At 39.4% G+C, this 18,078-nt stretch overlaps 1 protein-coding gene across 16 annotated transcripts in view; it reads right to left on the reverse strand.

Annotated features, from left to right (window-relative positions):
• The window catches only part of KLHL32 (kelch like family member 32), a 131,379-nt gene that overhangs the window by 14,038 nt on the left and 99,263 nt on the right, over positions 1–18,078 (reverse strand). For 10 of the 16 annotated variants that reach the window (XM_041118572.1, XM_041118573.1, XM_030036316.1 and 7 more), the window contains one exon: positions 2,827–3,553. The exons of 2 other annotated variants lie outside the window; for them this stretch is intronic. In XM_041118572.1, the coding sequence (XP_040974506.1) occupies positions 2,827–3,553 (727 nt within the window). Of the gene's footprint in view, positions 1–827; positions 898–2,800; positions 3,554–8,574; positions 8,595–18,078 lie in introns of those variants that run through there. 4 more of the 16 variants (XM_041118579.1, XR_003926503.1, XM_030036350.1 and 1 more) reach the window with 4 other exon arrangements.

The following is an 18,078-nucleotide window of genomic DNA, read 5'->3' on the forward strand; positions in this document are numbered from 1 at the left end:
GTAAATGGTCGGTGTGCCGGTCATGTTTTGATGACTCTCTCCACTAATACAAGGGCTAGAAACTCATATTATCACTATTTAATTTATTCACTTACTAAAAAACTGGGCACATTTTCATGGTTATCTTGCCAGCTGGCAATAGCAGACTGACTTTGAGAGCTCTTGCTGATGACCCGTATTTCCCAGAAAAAGCAGCAGGGATACAGCTCAGAAACATCCCTAACTCAGACTAATTTTTTAATTACTTAATTTTAGGCCACATACTTCAAAATTAGGTTCCCTCCTGCATTATTGATTACTCTTATGCTAACACCTTATATTTGATGACAAATAGTGGATTTTTTCAGCAATGACTACTGATATTTTTGGATAACAATCCCCTGCCCCTGAATATACACATACTGCGAGCTACATTCTGGCCCTAAGCAATTAACTAATAATAGAAAGCTAGCTACAGTTATTGTATCTCCACCTACTTTTATTTTTAAAATAATTCTATTCAATACACAGAAACCATTTTCAATCTGTGAGTACATAATTCAGATCAATACCCTACTGAAGTATTGCATAGTATGCCCTCGTACTTCAGAATAACCTGTCAGAATCTAGCAACTCAAAACTGCTAAGCATTTTCTCAAAAACTATACAAAATACAACTGAAAAGTCATGTCTATCTTATTCCACTGCCAAAACATTGCTCCTTACTGTGACTTTACAACAGAAGTTATGTTGGTAGCATTTTCAAATATAAATGGAACAATACTGATAAAATATTTTTTGTTGTTTTGCCCAGTTTTACAGAGTTCATCTAAGAGGCTTTCACTTACCTCTTCCCCTGATTCTACAGCTGTATTAGAGGCATATCCTTGAACACAATATCACACTGCTTCATTATATAAGTGCAGATTGTATTTAAACACACAGGCAGGCATGCATTTCACTTACGTAACTAAGCACATTAATTAATCCTCAGCATAATTTTCCCTTTCCTACCATATCTGCAAAGATTAAAAGTAATCTTCAGCCACTCCCACATTTGACTTAAAAATCCCTACCAAATACTTCCTTGGGGTTTTTTTCAGGTTTGGTTTTTTGGTTTTGGTATATTTTTTTCTTCCCCAGAAAAAAAAATGAAATTAAGAAAAAAATATTACTTTTTTCATGTACTGGAGCAAGGACCACACTGATGGATGTTTCTACTGCTTGTTCAATGATTTTATATGAATATGCTTAACACAATTTCCTAAAAAGCTCTGTTTTTCATAAATAGAGACTGACAAATGTAAACCACGGGGGGGGGGGGAGGCAGCGGGGGGAGGAAATCAAGACACAGCAGTAGTAGCATCCACGTATTTGAATTGCCCATCACAGACACACATCTCTCTCGACTGATAAAATAGGAAAGGTAGTGAATAAACAGGGTAATGCTCTGAACACGCCCCACTGGTACCCTAAAGCAGAAACCCTGTTTCCGTACCATACCTGGGTCTCAAAGCCCACTGTGTGCACACTTCAGGATTAACACACAGCACAAACTCTACAAGACTCTTTTGACACAAATTGCTGAAGAAAGCAACCCGAAGCACCTGCCAGGAATCTTGGTGATTTTCTGCATTCTGTCATGCTTTTAATTCCGAAGTCATCATTCATTATTTAAGTGTACATGCATAAAAATAGATACCTGCTACATCGCCCACCAATGCTTGGGAATCCGTTCCCATAAGGTACTTAATCCATACAGGCAGAAAGGTACATCTGCAAGTTGCTCTGCTAACCTAAATGACATACTTTGAGAAGCACAGCGAAGTCCTAAGTAGCTAACTTAATCTTTCGTTCACATACCATCTTTTCACCAGAGGCATCCCAGACCGTATCAAAATCCCCAGAGGGTATCTACACTGAAGATGGCAATCACTGAACGTTTTCCTCAAGGGCTGGCCCCATTTACTCATTAACTTCCTTGACAAATATTACAACTTTATAACCTTCCATGACACACTTCTTACTAAAAGGTGGATATTTTTCTGTCAAATCTTCTGTAGACAGCATCGACCTTATTCCAAAGTAACTAATACCAGAAAAGTCACTACAAAGACTGATGACACAATGTCCTCAACTCCCATCAATGTGCACATGTAAAATAAACTAACATATCATTTGCAACTCAGTCTGATACACTTTTTAAGATTACAAGGCCTATGCTTTCATCTCTCTGTGCCATAAAGCTATGATTACATCCATGGAGTCCTGTGCACTTGTTATGGACAGTCAGAGCTATGCATGATTTCTAATGAAGGTCATCTTGGCCTGTAACACTATCCTAAAAAACAAGTGGGAGCAATTCATACATCTGCCTTCAAGCCCCGGATCGACACAAGCCAGCGAGCGCTTAATTCTCCATTTCATTATCAGGAATAAATGCAGTGGTACCAGATCATACTACAGAAACTGGGTCTTGTTTTTTATTTTTAGGAAGCACACAGAATTTGTCAGCTGAAATTTGTCAGCTGAAATTTGTCCAAAAGTGCATTATCATTCCAATTCACTGTGATTTATGAATGGTGACTGGAGGTAGCACATATGATATACGCAGCTTTGAAACACAGAGAGATATTTAGCAGACAAAAAAATATTGTATAGGTATGTTATGCTCCTATACTTCTAATCAGGCTTGATTGTATGCTTCCAGACTTAAATTCTTTGAAATACCCATCTCCTAAGACAAAAATTATCGTAACACATAAACCAAAGAAGATTTATTAGTTTCATTCGAGACAGTATTTTGGTATTTTGTTAGTACCTCAAACTGTGTGAAACGTTTTCTACCTGATATCCAAAGAAGACCATCCACCACATATCCTGCATGGCATGACAGCGATCGATCAAAGGACTGTACAAAGGTCCACTTGTTCTTCTTGGGGCAATAGCGTTCCACTGTAGGTAACACTTGACGCAATTCGTTTCTGCCCCCTGCTGCATAGAGGTACTCGTCCACTGCTCCCAGCACAAAGTGTTCCCGACAGTTCTTCATTGGAGCTATCTCAGCCCAAGAGTTAGTGCGGGGGTCGTACCGACAGGCAGTTCTCACCGCACAAGTGCGCCCTGTGGAGTGCTCTGCCTCTCCGCCAGCTACAAAAAGAAAGTCTCCCATGACAGCAACACAGTGGTGGCTTCTCCCTACAGGCATAGGCGCTAGCTCACTCCAGTTTGCAATCCCTGCGATATGAACGTTCTCTTGATCTACCGGATTGAAGTATCTCAATTCCTTCACCTTACAGATTTCACGTTTTTTCCCACCGATAATGTAAAGAGTGTCTGACTGAAAGCGAGGTTTTGTCCTTCTGGTTTGCCAAACTGGCTGTGCATAGACGCTCTGGTGGTAAGCCAAAGCCTCGTTAATAAGTGCTGTCGCAGTTTCACTAGCTTGGACAAGAGGATGAGAAAGAGCTACGGTATGCAGTGTATCCACATCCATAAGGCCAAAGCGGACATACTGGAGGAGTTCATCCATGTACTGGTAGCGGCAGTTGTGTTCCAACCACCTCACAGCCAGCTAAAAGTGGGGGGAAGGAAGGGAAAAACAAGACACCAATTATTTGTGTACAATTCCGTCAAAATTTGATCTTTTGAAAATTGCTTGCATTCCAAGAGCAGCTACATACTTGCCTCTGTAGTAATATCAATCAATATAAAAAGCCGACATGAAAGCATGTGAGTCAATATAAAAGATACCTACTAAAACTCCATCTATAATATACATAAAAGCATTGTATTGCACCAGTCCCCCTAAAGAATTTCCACAGCATTATCAGATTGCAATACTGCTATGCGGCACTCTTGCTGTGCAAACTGTTAGTGATGCTGTAGGAGACCACAATATCCCAGAATCAAGCTGCTGGAGCAATAATATAAATGTAAGGACTATGTGGTCACTGGAGACCACAGGTACACTAGAAAGAAAAGTAAGATTACAGTTAGATGATTAGAAAGAAAAGCCCTTTCTCCCCTCCATCTTTCATTCCATTTATGACAAAATATTGAAGGAATATAACAAAATACATACAGAATATTTTTTCTTCCTTCTTCATTTATTTTATTCATAAAGTGGAGAGAGGTGTAAAGGGACCAGAAATTAAGGCAGAGAAGAGAGAAGCAGAGAAAAGGCTCTGCTGGTTTGGGACTGACGGAAAGCAGCAAGAAAGACTCTAAAACTGTTCAGCAACTGCAGCTGGTATCAACAGCCAAAATTAAACATAGCCTTTAAATTACATAAAGCGTATTGAATCCAACCAACTCTAAAAAGAGGCTAGGAAGGGCCTAAACAATTTCAAGAACTGTTGTGTAACCTCCAGGGATGAAGATGCCCAAATTTCCTCAGTAAAACCATTCCCATGCTCAGCTATCCTCTCAGACAGACTTTCCTTTTACCTATGCAGGAGCTCTAAACCCTTCAACTCATTGCCCCATTTTCCACCTTTGGGTTCATATTCCAGAGCTCAGGAACCCCCAGACCAATCCTTGAAATTAATCCATCCATACAGGATGAAAAGCAGTTTACTACCTTCCTTTTCTCCTCCACCTCTGATGCATTTTAATATGTGCGTTGCGATTTCTTCTTCTCTGAATGAAAAAGTCTCTCAATCCATCTTAGGTCACATTTTCCAAACCTCTGTGGCCTGGCTTACAGTTCTCTGTTACTGAAAGGAAATCACCCTCTTTCTTAATGTTTGCTGCTGCAAACCGGGTATAATCTTCCTCTTAAGACTGTAGTAGTAGCGACTAGATTGGAAGGATCTCTTTGATTGTAACAATCTACGCCATTCTTGTTTGTACATCACTATACAAGACTGTCGGTGCACTATGATATTGCTGATTCATGTTTAAGCTTATGATGGAGTACTATTCCGACCTCTTTTTTCTGCAGAACTTCCACAAAGTGTCACGCTTTCTCTGTCATTACTAAACTCTCTACTATTTACTTCAGACCACTGCTCCAATCTGTCAAGATCATTCTCAATCCTAATTATGTTTTCAAAAGTGCTTGAAGACCATTCCACCTTCTGATTGTCCGAAAACAAACCCCATATTATTCTTTCATCCAAGTCATTAACAAAGACAATGACTAGTTTTGGATGAGGACAGACTCCTCTACTTGATACTTCATTTCATCCTGACAAAGAACTCGTGGAGCAGGAGTTTCTAACTAGCCGTGCAATGAGAACGGTTTCAGCTAAAACTTCCTGCCCTGTACTGCTCATGGGAATGTCACATGCAGGAGCTGAAAAGAAAGGCTTCTGTTACTTATGGCTTTCGTATATGCATGGGGTATCAAATTTCTTGCTGCTTCTGTATTCTGTCAGAGAAGGAAGATGACAAACCAAAACCATCTTCTTATTAAGATTAATTTGAAACACTTTTTCTCCACTGTGCTATTCAACCCCTGTGAAACAACGAATCAACGAAGGGCATCAAAAATTGCAACAGTAGTTCAGTCAGTTAAATGCTGTAGGGAGTTTCAAAATGTGCATCAGCTGTATGTACTGAGACTTGCTAGTAAAAGTTGTTAATTAAATATATTTGAAAGTGTTTATGGACTTGAAATCATTGAGCATTATATTCATATGTTCTAAATGCACCAAATCCATGTGTCAGGTGTCTCCTACTGAGTGGTTTTAGGCAACTCCCTACTCCATGTCTTAGGCCATGTGAATCATTCCTCAAAGTCTTTAGAGGCACTTAGCTCTCATCATTGACTAGACACTTGAAATTGAAGTGGAACTGAGGCTATCTTCATCATGATGAAGACACCAACTGAATTCATATCAACTAAATGATGTGTAGGTTGCTATATTAAAAGAGAAAATTTTACAAAAACTGAGTTCTTATCTGTCATCACTTGCATTTAACAGATTGGTTTCTTTTGCTTCTAGTACATGCCTTCACTCGCATCTAAAATGGCATTGTGGAGGTATCACCTGTGCTATAATGACAGACATTACAGACTCTTAAAAGACATGCACTGATGTAAACCTGGTCTTGGTAACCACAAGGCTTTTAAGAGGAAGTTTAAAATTAATGCCTGTTAATATCTTAGAACTTCACCCTTCCTCTTTCCTTTATTGTTCTCCCTCCCACCCCCCAATAAATACTATATAAACACACAAGCAACACTACATACATTTGTACCTTTCAAAGACACAGTATCTGCATTCATTTCTGCATATGGGATGTGTGACGATCTGCAGCAGAAGGGATGGACATTGCCATTACAATACATTTTCTCTGCTGCATGAAGTTTGGCAAAAGCAACTTGGTTTATGCTGAGTTTGGTCTGTACTGAGAACATTCCTGGAGTTGTAAAAAATGTTTCACTGAAACCAATAATGCTTAACATTTCTCTAAAATCACAGAATTTCTAAACCACCACAGTGATGATACAAAGTGATACAAAGATTCTGTTGGCACTAATAGGAGACGTACAATCTATTCCCAGTCTTGAACCAAAACTTTTTCCATCCTTTCCTACACTATTTCATCCCCACTCAGCTGCCCTGCATCTTTATTTATGAAAACTTTTGAATCTTTCCTAATTAAATTTATTGCAACCTCCCTGGGATCCTCTACATGCTGCACCAAAAGGTACCTTTGGTCTACGCTACTTCCACCTCTCCTTTCTGACTAGCAACTGCAACAGCAATGCGGAGGGTAAGGTGAATCCCAGGCTGTCTTTTGTGTAGGTTGCTACTGGCTCTTACCAGACTCCACACCTGAGGTCAGTTTGCAGTGGAGTACTGCAGTTTACCATATCAATTTAGAAAGCAGGGCTAAGAACCCTGCACATCACTATATCACCTGGATGGTCTGTAGGCATTTGATAATCAGCAGAGAAGCTCTGCTGCATCTTAGGGAGGCATCTGAGGTCTGGGAATCACAATGTGTTTAGAAGCTCCTGTCCAGATCAACTCATGCTATAGTTGAACAGAATTTGACTACAGTATCCTGTGGCACTCCAAGGCAGAGAAAAGGCCGTAAGAGCTAAAAGCTATAGTGTTTTTATCTCCTTGTCTTGCTGTTGATAACAATGACTGTTACTCTATTTTAAATGCCATAAATTCACTTTGGGACACTCCTCAAAAATAACTGCTAAGAATTTAAGCTACAAATGTAGGTATTTTTATGTATATTCATAGAACACAGGAGCAACTCCTAAATTGCAATACAAGGCTATGGAACAAGTCATATGGATTTAGGGACACTCATAAACTGAGCCTTAGACTTATACATTTGTTATGCAGCACACATTGTTATCGTGCTCTCTAGCAGAACATGGTGTCTTGCACTATGGAGGCATGGAAGAAAACCAAGTTATCTGTGTGGGTGAAGAGATATTCTAGTCACTGGATGGTTTGGCAGCTATTGGAAGGCTGGAGAAGTTCAAAAGAAAGAAACTTAAGTTCCCAAACAAGTCTTTTGCTTGTAGTAGAAAGAGTGACTGATGGACTGTAACACAGTTCTAAATTTCCTTCAGTGTCAAGGAGGCAAATATAACTCTTGAGAACATATGGCAGAAATGCAAACTTCCATGTAAGATATCAGCAAACATCTGTATATTTATCAACGCAAGTTCTACCACTTTTACGTAGTTTTTGTTTAATCCAGACTTAGAAACCTGGTGCCTACATAGAAACTCCAAAATTCGCCCCATCTATACACTAATTATAGCACCTATTTTTTAGCCTCTCTGGCAGTAGTGATTAGCAACTATAATCAGTATTAGCAAAATAAACTCAAAGCCCTTATACGCTTTATGACACTGCAACGAAAGACATTCAGGCTTCTCTAAGGAAATACCAACAGCACTTGAAATTACAACTGTGTTTAAAACGCAAACAAGTAAGCAAGCAAAAAAAAAAAAAAGAGACCATTCACAATTTTGAGGTTTAAAATATTTGTATCGCTGTTAAATAATTTACAGAAATAAGGAAAGACTCCTACTCCTAGTGCCCTATAGGCAAATTCTGTTTAAACTGCTAGAAGCTTCTTTTCTATTAATTTTAATGTATGAGTGTGAGAGAAACGGAAGCTACAGCCTAGTGCCTATATCAACTTTAATAAATAATATATTTTGCCATATTCATCTTCTAAACTAAGTAAATGACAAGAGTAGACCCTCAGAAGGACAAGATTTTCAAACCAGATTAATTCTCTTATTCTAAAGCCTTAACCCAAAGGATTTTTCTTCTCCAAGGTTACATTACTTGATTTAGCAATGGAGTACGTTCTCAAAACATGGAAAGATGAAAAATATAATGTGGCACAGTTGGAGCGTACATCTAAGCACACCTGCATGTTGGATTGTGATTTCATTGCATTTCCAACAGCTGCTTCTGCTTTCAGCGTGGTGCTTCGACAGTCCATTTCCCAGAGCCTGAGAGCATGGTCCTTCCCTCCCTGCTGTTAATGGTGTAGGTACTACATACATACCACAGTCAGAGAGGGCACAGAGGCAGTGGAGGTTAAAGCTGATTTAAGAGTTTCACTCCTGTTGAGGATAACCCTGCAATAAGTAGTTACCTGGTCTTTTGGGCTGCCAGCTATCCCAGGAAGCAAGAGAGGCGGTGTGCCTGTGCCTTGCCCATTCAGCGTCCCCCTGCGATCCTTCTCACGCCACTCTGCTGGAAAGGCGCCAGACCTTCACTTGACATCACAGCAAGTTTAGTAACCAGAGAAGCCAAGCTATTTTATGAGTGCAAAAACCTTGACATACTCATTAGACCCAGGTTCACTTGGAAACTACTTCAAGTCACAAAGTCAGCGTCAGGGAAAGTTTATGTCCACAGTGTTCTGAGAAAGAAAACGCTCCTCTAAGCCTGCGCTCTGTGAGAGGCAGGGGCCATGGGAACTCCATTAAAGTCCTCCTGGTCTGCTCTTTAGTTGATGTATTCATGTTGTAGCCCTACAGACTGCAAAGGAATTATGCTAGTTTATACCATCTAAGGTCTCTAATAACTGAGATAAAGCCAAAAAGTGACAGTAGCAGAAAAAATGAGGCGTTCGGAGGTTTGGAGTTTTTTTTAGCAACAACAAATAAAAGGAAACATTAAATTTATAAGGTTTCAAAACAATGAGATCAGATATATTCAACACAAATTATCTGATTTCTGCCTGACAAGCTGATGATAATATATACCAGGGAAAGGGAAAGAACCACAAATCTCTTCTTTCAACACAAATCTCACCTGAGCAGTCCTCCTGTTGCTTAACATAAGCAAAAATTTTCAGCCAGAAAATAATCAAATTAATATCTTTGTATCATTAGCATATTGGACAGTGCTACAGATCTGCTCCTACTGATCGATAAACTAAGAAGAGTCGTGAAAGCAACACAGTTACTACAGCAATCACTTTAAGGCACCAAGGGAACTTCAAAAAGCAAAACTTTGACTTTACTAGTTCAGTGTTTGAGAACACCAGAAATACATATTTTGGCTCTAAACCTGCACATGCTTTGGCCTTTTGTTGGATGTTATGTAACTTGGCAAGCCTCAGGTGCTCCAGACTGGAACCTCTTGCCTCAAAACCACTGTCTGTCTCAGTTGGCTATTGTCAGCACCACCCTGGCTCTTCAAATCTCAAGTCCAGGAGCAGAATCTATGGATAAACCAGGACATTTACTAAAGCTCTGAAACAAAGTCCACTGAAGGCTATGGAGGAACCTCCACCTTTTTAAAATGAATGGGGGTTTCAAAAGGGCCTGAATTTGGATATCTAAAGTGTCTTATTACTCTTCTCTCTCTCTTTCTCCAGAGACTACAAAGGACAAAACCCAGAGGGTTTAGGATATTCATTTAAGCATTTTATTTAAGTAAGGTGAACTAAATTGGTCTGTATCACCCATTTAAGGATAAAAACACATGGGTGAAGAATTCTTGCTGGGAAAAAAAGAACAACACACACACACACACTTTTTCAAAGTAATGAGTTACATGTGAATATTTTTAAAAGTTAGTAACTAACCACGCAGCACAGCCTCCAGACTCTCTTTGCAATCGTATCAATCAGGTACTACCTTACAGTTGTGGGCAGCATGGAAAATGAGTGGCTCAAGCCTAGATGCAGGAGAGCCTTAAAGATAGAAATCTTTTTCTTCTTTTTATTTTGAATTAAAAATGTGCATAAAAATAAGACTGTAATGAGCTGCATGTAGAACAATCAAAATTATGAGGTATTTGCATTTCTTTTGCACCTTGAGCCAAACAACTACAAAATTATGCATAGGATTCTCTCAATCTGAACACAGTAAATATTAATAATCTCTGAATCAGCAATGAAATGGCTTTTGCCCCTGAACCCTGAAGAGAGACTTTCCAACTCAAGAAGTTGTAGTACAGTGACTGAGACCATATTTACAAGGCACCGAGCTGAGGCATATGTGTGTAGCGTGTGAAAATAAAGCTGTGCCATCCCCCACCCTCTTTACACAGAGCCATTTTAAAATTACCTGTTTGTCAGTTTTACAAATGTGTGTCTACGTAAGCAGCCCCCTGTGTGGCGCTGCGTTAGCAAGCAGGCACACTTTCATTTGCACATTCTGATTTTACAATCAGAATTAAAACATTTGCTCTGTTCGGGGTGAATTGATAAACAGGGATTTTAAAATTTCCTTTTTTTTTTTTTTTTTAATGTGAAAAATGAAAGAAAAATGTTCCTCTAGATGTATTATGCCTTTGGGCTCCATTTGAGGGAAGGGGAAAAAAGACAGAGAAAGCTACTGTGAAGGTCACAGAGTGAAAGAACTTCCTCAGGGCACAGAATAAATTAAATCCCAAGGAAAAAATAAAATGTGATTTCCAGAGTGTGAGGCACAAACTCAAAATGACAATGATTGACAGCCAAACTATATCCGTGCAATATCGAAGACTGCACGTTCTCATTTACCTCAGTGTAGCCAGCAAGCGCCCATTAAACATCCGTCTGATGCCCAAATTAACCTTCTTGGCAAACTGAAAGAGGCACAAACTATCATAATCAACCTTTCATTATCACAGCAGCCTCTAGTTAAAGGGTCAGAATAATTGTGCCATCAGAGCCCTGATTGTTTTCAATCAACAGACGACTGGAGTGACAGCTCAGTGATGGAGTAGTTTGATGAAACCGCACCAGGCCTAATCAGAGCAGATGAAAGGAAGGCATGATTGGTGCAAATGAACAGTCGTGCCTCTCTTTTTCATTTACAATCTGAAATTACTCTTAAATTTACAGGGTTTTTTCTCCCTTATGAGTACCTCTGAAAGAATGTTTGACTTATTATGAGTTCTGACAGTGCAGAGTTATAAAACACAGGTAGGGTTTTCAGCCCAGGCTTTAAGTGGGTATTCAGCATAATTTTAACAAATTCACTCTTGAAAAGCACAAAATGACTAAAGACTTCCAATGACCTAACCTTTCAGTGCTGTTTGATTAGCAGAACAATTTATCACGGCTCACATTCTTCATGATAAGAGAAGATTAAAAAAAATGGGCAAGGATCTCTTGCAAATGTTTTCTCATAGCCAATATATTTATTCCATTATTGCTCTCCTGTTCTCTCTCACACATACACACAAAAAAGAAAAAAAAAAATTAAAGAACACTGCATTAATAACCCTTTTCCTCTTAGAATGAATAACGGAATCCAAGCAAGGGATTGTTTGGAGATGAAAGCAGAGACCAATTATCATGCCACTGACAGCATCAATATTTAGTTTTCTGGTGGGTTGGGTTGTTCATTCCCACATTCTAAAGGATGGGAAATTATTTGATCCCACTAGGTGTTTCTTACCTTATTCATTGGCACAGAATCAGAGTGCCTCACAAATGAGGGCGGGGGGGGGGGGGGGATAAAAAAAGAAAAACTGCGGGCTGCTTAGGCAAAATTTGGAAAGAATGGAAGATTCAAGTTTCCTTCAGCTACAGTTCACTTCCCCTCCCAGCCTCACCCAGCTCCAACCACGTGGGTTCCCATCCTCACAACAGCACTGTAAGGAAGGTGCAGTAAATAAAGAGAACCTCTTTGTACCTCTGAAGGAAGCAAGTATTTCAAATGACGAGCAGTAAATCTTCTGTTCTGTGATCTTGGTCATCATCGGATGTTCTCTAGTCTGTCAAGCATCACAAAACGCACACCAATGTTCAGGTCAGCATACCAAAAAAAAAAAAGCAGCTTAGAAGCAAAGTAATATTTGCCTGAACGGGGAGTAGATAGAGAAGGCTGATCCCAAGATGAAAGGCTTTTAAGAAATTTTGTTTCCTGTACCTTTTCCTCACACTACAGAATGGAAGTTTTAATTCCTTAAAAGGTTGGGGCTGTAAGCAGAATATTCATCTGAGTGGAAAACACACAAGTGCCCTCAGCTGAAGCAGCTGTGAGCAGGCTTGCACATCCTTGCTGACACAGAGGATGCCATTTTCACTTGTTCCTGTTTAATTTATTGAAGTCTACTGTTGATGTAAGTAAGCTGAAAGGACAAGGCTCTCTGGTGCTCTTTGTACAGTGAGGAAAGTCTTACTATCCTCAGGTAGCATGAAAGCTCCAACCCAGCCCAATTAAGGAAGCTCTATTAGCTCCAAGTCTTAGATAAAAGAAGCATGACAAAAGTTGCCCAGTCTGCCAGTGATTTGGCAAGTACTTCCCCCCACAGTGCTTCCACCTGGTCGACAGCTGTGTCACCTTTCCTCTTGTTTCAAGTATTAAAAGACCCAACCTTTTCCAAGTATAAAGACACTGTTTACAATATACATATGGATTTAGTGAACTCTTGGGAATGACCCCAAAACATTCCTAACATGCCAGTGAAGAAGGGAAGTAACAGCTTGGGACACTGCTACCACATACTTTGCTGGAGGGAGCAGAGAGAAGGCTCAGAAGCAAACATGCTTCTCCCTGCACAAATAGCAAAGTCTCACATTCACATTTCCCCACCACGAGGATCACACCACATATTCAAAGACGCTGTCATTCTATTTGTCCCCAACTCCTACTCAGCCATTCCCACACTAGTGCTAGACCCCTGCTTCAGTAGTGGCACCAGCTTTGTGCAGAAGGGGGCCCCTGAAGTGCATTCCCACACTGGAGTCTGAGAGCACAGCTGGCAGGAAAGACAAAACATGCATCCTTCCAGACTCAACCGTCATCACTGCCATCCAGTCACAGACCCAAAGCTTCACAGACAGCCAGGGTTTGGAGGACTGAGGGATCAGACAGTAGGCTCAGGCAATAGAGAGGGAAGCCAAATATGAGTTATGACTTCGGGAAATACGTGGCCCAAAAGGAAGATTAAAGTACCCCAAGGTTCATTAGATCTGGAAAGCGAAAGCACTTGTTAGTGTATGTCCCCCTGACCTCTTATCAGTCTTTGCAAAAGCTGCAGTGGATTTGTCCAGAGTACTACTTTAGGAAGCTCTTGGTCTGCTAAATAAGAAGTGCTATACCTCTTGGTTGGAGTTTTGCTGGTTTGGGATCTACATGATGTCAAGATGACAACCTGCAACTTTCAGAACACCAGCCCTGCAGTCTGTAAGCCACTATCCAAGACGCGGAAATTTGATTCTGATCTTTCAGCATTGAATAACAGGCAGCGGAGTTGTTGGCCAAAGTCTCTCTAGCAGCACAAATGATGCCTTTCATGATATTATACTGTGATTAAAGTAGAGGTACATAATGCAGCTGTATTAATAGCAAACATTTATCAAAATTAATGGCATTAAAGTCAATCACAATGTATTAAAAATACTCCTCAATTTTTCTCAAGTGCTGATAAGATCTATCATCTTAAAGCATTTAAGCTGTAAAGCATCAATCACCAGTTGCCCGACTTCCTCACAGGGCTGCTAGACAAAAACATTGTCCTGCACAGTCTTCAACAGGTACACGGGGATACATAACCTACATGTCTTTGGTAGGTTTCTTAGTCATAATTAAACAGCTCCATTAGTAACAAGCTTCGCAGCTGTATTTCCATCTCAGAAATTTTTAATAAACGTTTCCACACAACATCCTTCTGAGGAAGGCAGGAATTCTTCATACCAAAGATAAACTCTCCACCAACCAAATACAGTCCCTTGCATTCTCATTCCAGTGCTTTACCGCAAGCTTCCTTCCTCCCTCCCTAGTGCTACATAATGATACTGGCCTTCCCAAAATGGACATTATGTTATCAAAAAGGTTGTGAAAGAGCTACTGTTAGTTTCATTTTTTATGTATGTGTTTCCTATGAAACACACAGAAAAAAATGTCAGTTTTATAATAACAAATTAAGAATAGAATGTACACTTTTCAAATTGTATTCACTTTTTTTTTTTTAAACACACTTTATCCGATGCATTTATTTTCCCATTTCTTATATTTACTGGAAATGAGACTAGACAGAAGCCTACCTAGAAGACATTGACTAACCTCACTAAAAATATTTCAGCTTTTTAGACCTGCAATAACTATGATCAAAAATCAGCTTTACAAAAGGCTAGCTGAACTACATTAATATATAACATTATACATGGTAATGAATCATATTATATTAAAACAAAGAATTGCTATAATGGAAAAACTAAACTTTTCATCTACTCGAGCTCAAAGTGAAGTAAGGTAGAGACAGAAGGTAAACTCTCAGCTGTTGTAAATTATCACAGCTCATGGAGGTTTGCCATTTTACACCTTCTGGGGAATCTGAACTTCAAAATTACATAGCACTTTCCTTCCAAGTATCTCAAAGCAATTTATAAGCAGTAAAACTTGAGCTTCTCTGAGAAGTGTACATTTCAACCATTTTCCCAACATGGGAACTAAGAGAGAGAAAAATTAAGTGATATGACAGAAGACAGCAATGGTACAGCTGACACGTAATCAAAGTCTTCTGTGCACTCAAGCTGTCCACAACTGAGTCTCTATTTCCACAGGATTTTGGTAGTGGAGTTTTTGTGCTCCGTGCCACAGAACAAAGCCTGGTAAGATGCAGGTATCTGAAACTGAGGACAAAATGGATCCCTAAATATCATCTGACAAAAGTATTTGAGATATTTTTGCACCTGAAAAGTACACCTCCATACAGGCAATAAAACACTGCATTTTTTCTTAACCTTGTTGGAGCAGCAAAGACAAAACTATCCCATAGAGTGCTTCAAGAGAACTCTGTTCTTGTGTGATCAAGTCCTCAAACCATGGAGTAGTTTCCTTCAGAGTAATTTGGAGCTTCTCTACAAAGGCAGACCTACAAATGTGCTTCTTCCAACTAACTCCTTCTTCTGCTATGACAGAAGGACAAGCAAGATCCAGTGCAAACCCAAGCAATAACACTCCATATGTACAATTGTGTATTTAAAACCCGTATGAACTAGTGTGTAGTCCCTGTTGCAACAGACTTTACAGCTACCCCACTACTGACAACCACTCTATTTTCCTGTGCACTGCAATGACTATCACACCTGGGAGTGTACACAACTAAAATAAATGAGCTGGGATTGATCACACTGGAAAGGCTCTACTTACTCCTGCAATCAAAGTAAATTTTGTTTTAACAGGATCATCTGAAAGGAGTGTGGAGGGTGACAATCTATCCAGAACAAAGCAAAGCAAAGCAACAAAACCAAACCCAAAATGTGGCATCTGGACAGAGAACCTCACCTTTTCCTTTCAAACAGGTCCAGCCATAGACAGTGAGAAGTGACAAGCGAGTCCCACCCCATCATAAACATTCCTAAAATGTAGCTTCACAGGTTCCTAAAACCTATGAAGCCTAATAGATCTGCCTCTCTTTAATAGCTGGATCAAATGGCAAGAAGCTCTGAGGGAACAACTTCTTGCCATCCATTTTCTAACGCATCACAAAGTGCTTAAGAGTTTGGACCCTCCATCATTTGTTGTGATGGAAAACCAACATTGCTAGGTTCTTTATCTCTGGTAAGTTTTTCTGAAGTTGCAATGAACATATCTTTTCATAAACACAGCTGTCTAACTAGGGCTCTAAACTGTGATTTGATTTCAGTTTGAGGAGCGAAGTTTATGATAGCATTTCTCTTTACTCAAACAGCGTGAGGACAGAGCGCACGGGAGGTGGAAGAAGAGGACCTCCTGCAGCCATCAGCCATCATTTCAAAATCTAGAATTGCTCATTTTTATTTTTAGAGGAAACATCAAATGCACTGAAACTTTACATAGCCACATTTAGCACTAAAATAAGTTGCTGATACATAATTATAAGTGGAAATGACAATCTTTCATCACCCAATACACATTGTTTTTATTGCTATTCCTCTTGTTATTTTTCCCTCTGAAATACATGTTAGAATATAGCGGTTCTCTGTGGAGACAGGAATCTACAAGCGTGCAGCAGTAAAAATTGTTTAGACAATGAAATAGGCACAAAATCAACAAAATTCTATAAAAATGCAATTCAGCTCTGTGAAAATTAGTCTAAATGGTTCTTGAAGGTAGAAAGATTCCTATTCCTTTCTTCCCTATTGTTAGGGTATACTTTTCTACAGATTTAATAAGCAAATCCAACAAATCACATAAAAAATGTATCATTTTCTATAATAATCCTGACAACAGCTATACAGGACTTGTATGTCATTAATATCTTAGGTCACACACAAAAACGTACATCAAAGCACATACTCTCCTTAATAGGTTTGTATATATGTATGCTCTCAACATGCCATGTTACTACAAAATCACCAAGGTCAATTTTTCAAAGTGAAATCACCCGCTGGTTTTATTTATTTTTTAAAATGAGTGACATCACCAGCACCTTTCACAAGAACTTTATTTCTGTTTTGTTCTGCTTTACTATTTTAATGAACCAAATAAGCCCTTTGATAAGTACAGTGTCAGCTTACCCTTCTGGGTCTCACAGCTTTCTCCCAGCTACTTCACCCCCACAGTTATCAAACATTAGCCACTGAAGTCCATGTTACGCATTAGTAAACCTGATTCTTCAACTCTGAAGCACTGCTAGAACCTCATTTTGATATGGACAGGCCCACTAATATTAACTGTGGGAACATTTAGGCCTTTCCCTGTCAGCAGACAATTTACTTCTGCTTTCTCAAGTCCCATGAAGAATGTGCCTCAGAGGACAGCATGACAACAACAAAGTTATGTAGGTATTTTAGGAGTTGGTATTTCTTTTGGCTGATTTTTCACAAAAGGATATTTTTTTCCCCATTGCTTTTTTAAATACAAAACCAACAAGGAAGTACACTAGCAGAAGCTCACTCAGCTTTTTTGAGAAGAGAATAGTTTCCCTTTTTAATCAAATCAGTTCTTCTCAGTGATGTCAATTTTATTGAATTTGATTTAATCCCCACATGATAGGCTTCAGATTAATGCAGGACTCGTATTATTTTTAAGTGATGAGTTAATTTTTCAAAATCAACCAATTGTCCTAAGAATGTTATTTCTTTTAAAAAGTGACTTAAACACTGAGAGCCACATTTGTAAATGCTTTTAAGATCCCAAATGTATCTCATGAATTGGGAATGTCAGAACTTCCTTACTACAAGATTAAAACAAACAAATTTATTATTTAAACCAACTAAGTCACATGTGAAGCAAACTGAGACAAGTGCAACTGCTAAAAGGTGAACATCATAGAATTCAGACCTATACGGTTTTACATGAACACTAAAATAGGGTCCACCCTAAAGCAGCAGTCTGAAAGCTTTTCAGCACACATTCTTACATCGGAGACTGTGATCTTTCCATCTGTCATTATTATCCCACATACACCTCTAGATTGGAAGCCACTTCACAGTGGCGCTTCTTAAGATCTTTTTGACAAATGTATTTGTTATAATTTCTTCCATTTCTCCCTGGCACGAGGGACCCCAAGGTGATCTAAGGAGTATAAGGACCCCTTTGTCGTAAGGCAATGAAACCCCCAGCTCTGCAGCTCACTCGTACATCTAGAAGCTGCCAAGGGTCTCCCTCTTGGAGTAAGCAAGGACATGCAGGAGTGCTACTGCTTTTCCATCTCCTTGCCTCCTCACTCTCCTGGAGCCACTAGTGTCCTGGTCCTGGGGCAGCAGTGATAGCAAGGGACA

The sequence above is a fragment of the Aquila chrysaetos genome, chromosome 2, assembly GCF_900496995.4.
Source record: "Aquila chrysaetos chrysaetos chromosome 2, bAquChr1.4, whole genome shotgun sequence".
In the NCBI taxonomy this organism is placed as follows: domain Eukaryota; kingdom Metazoa; phylum Chordata; class Aves; order Accipitriformes; family Accipitridae; genus Aquila; species Aquila chrysaetos.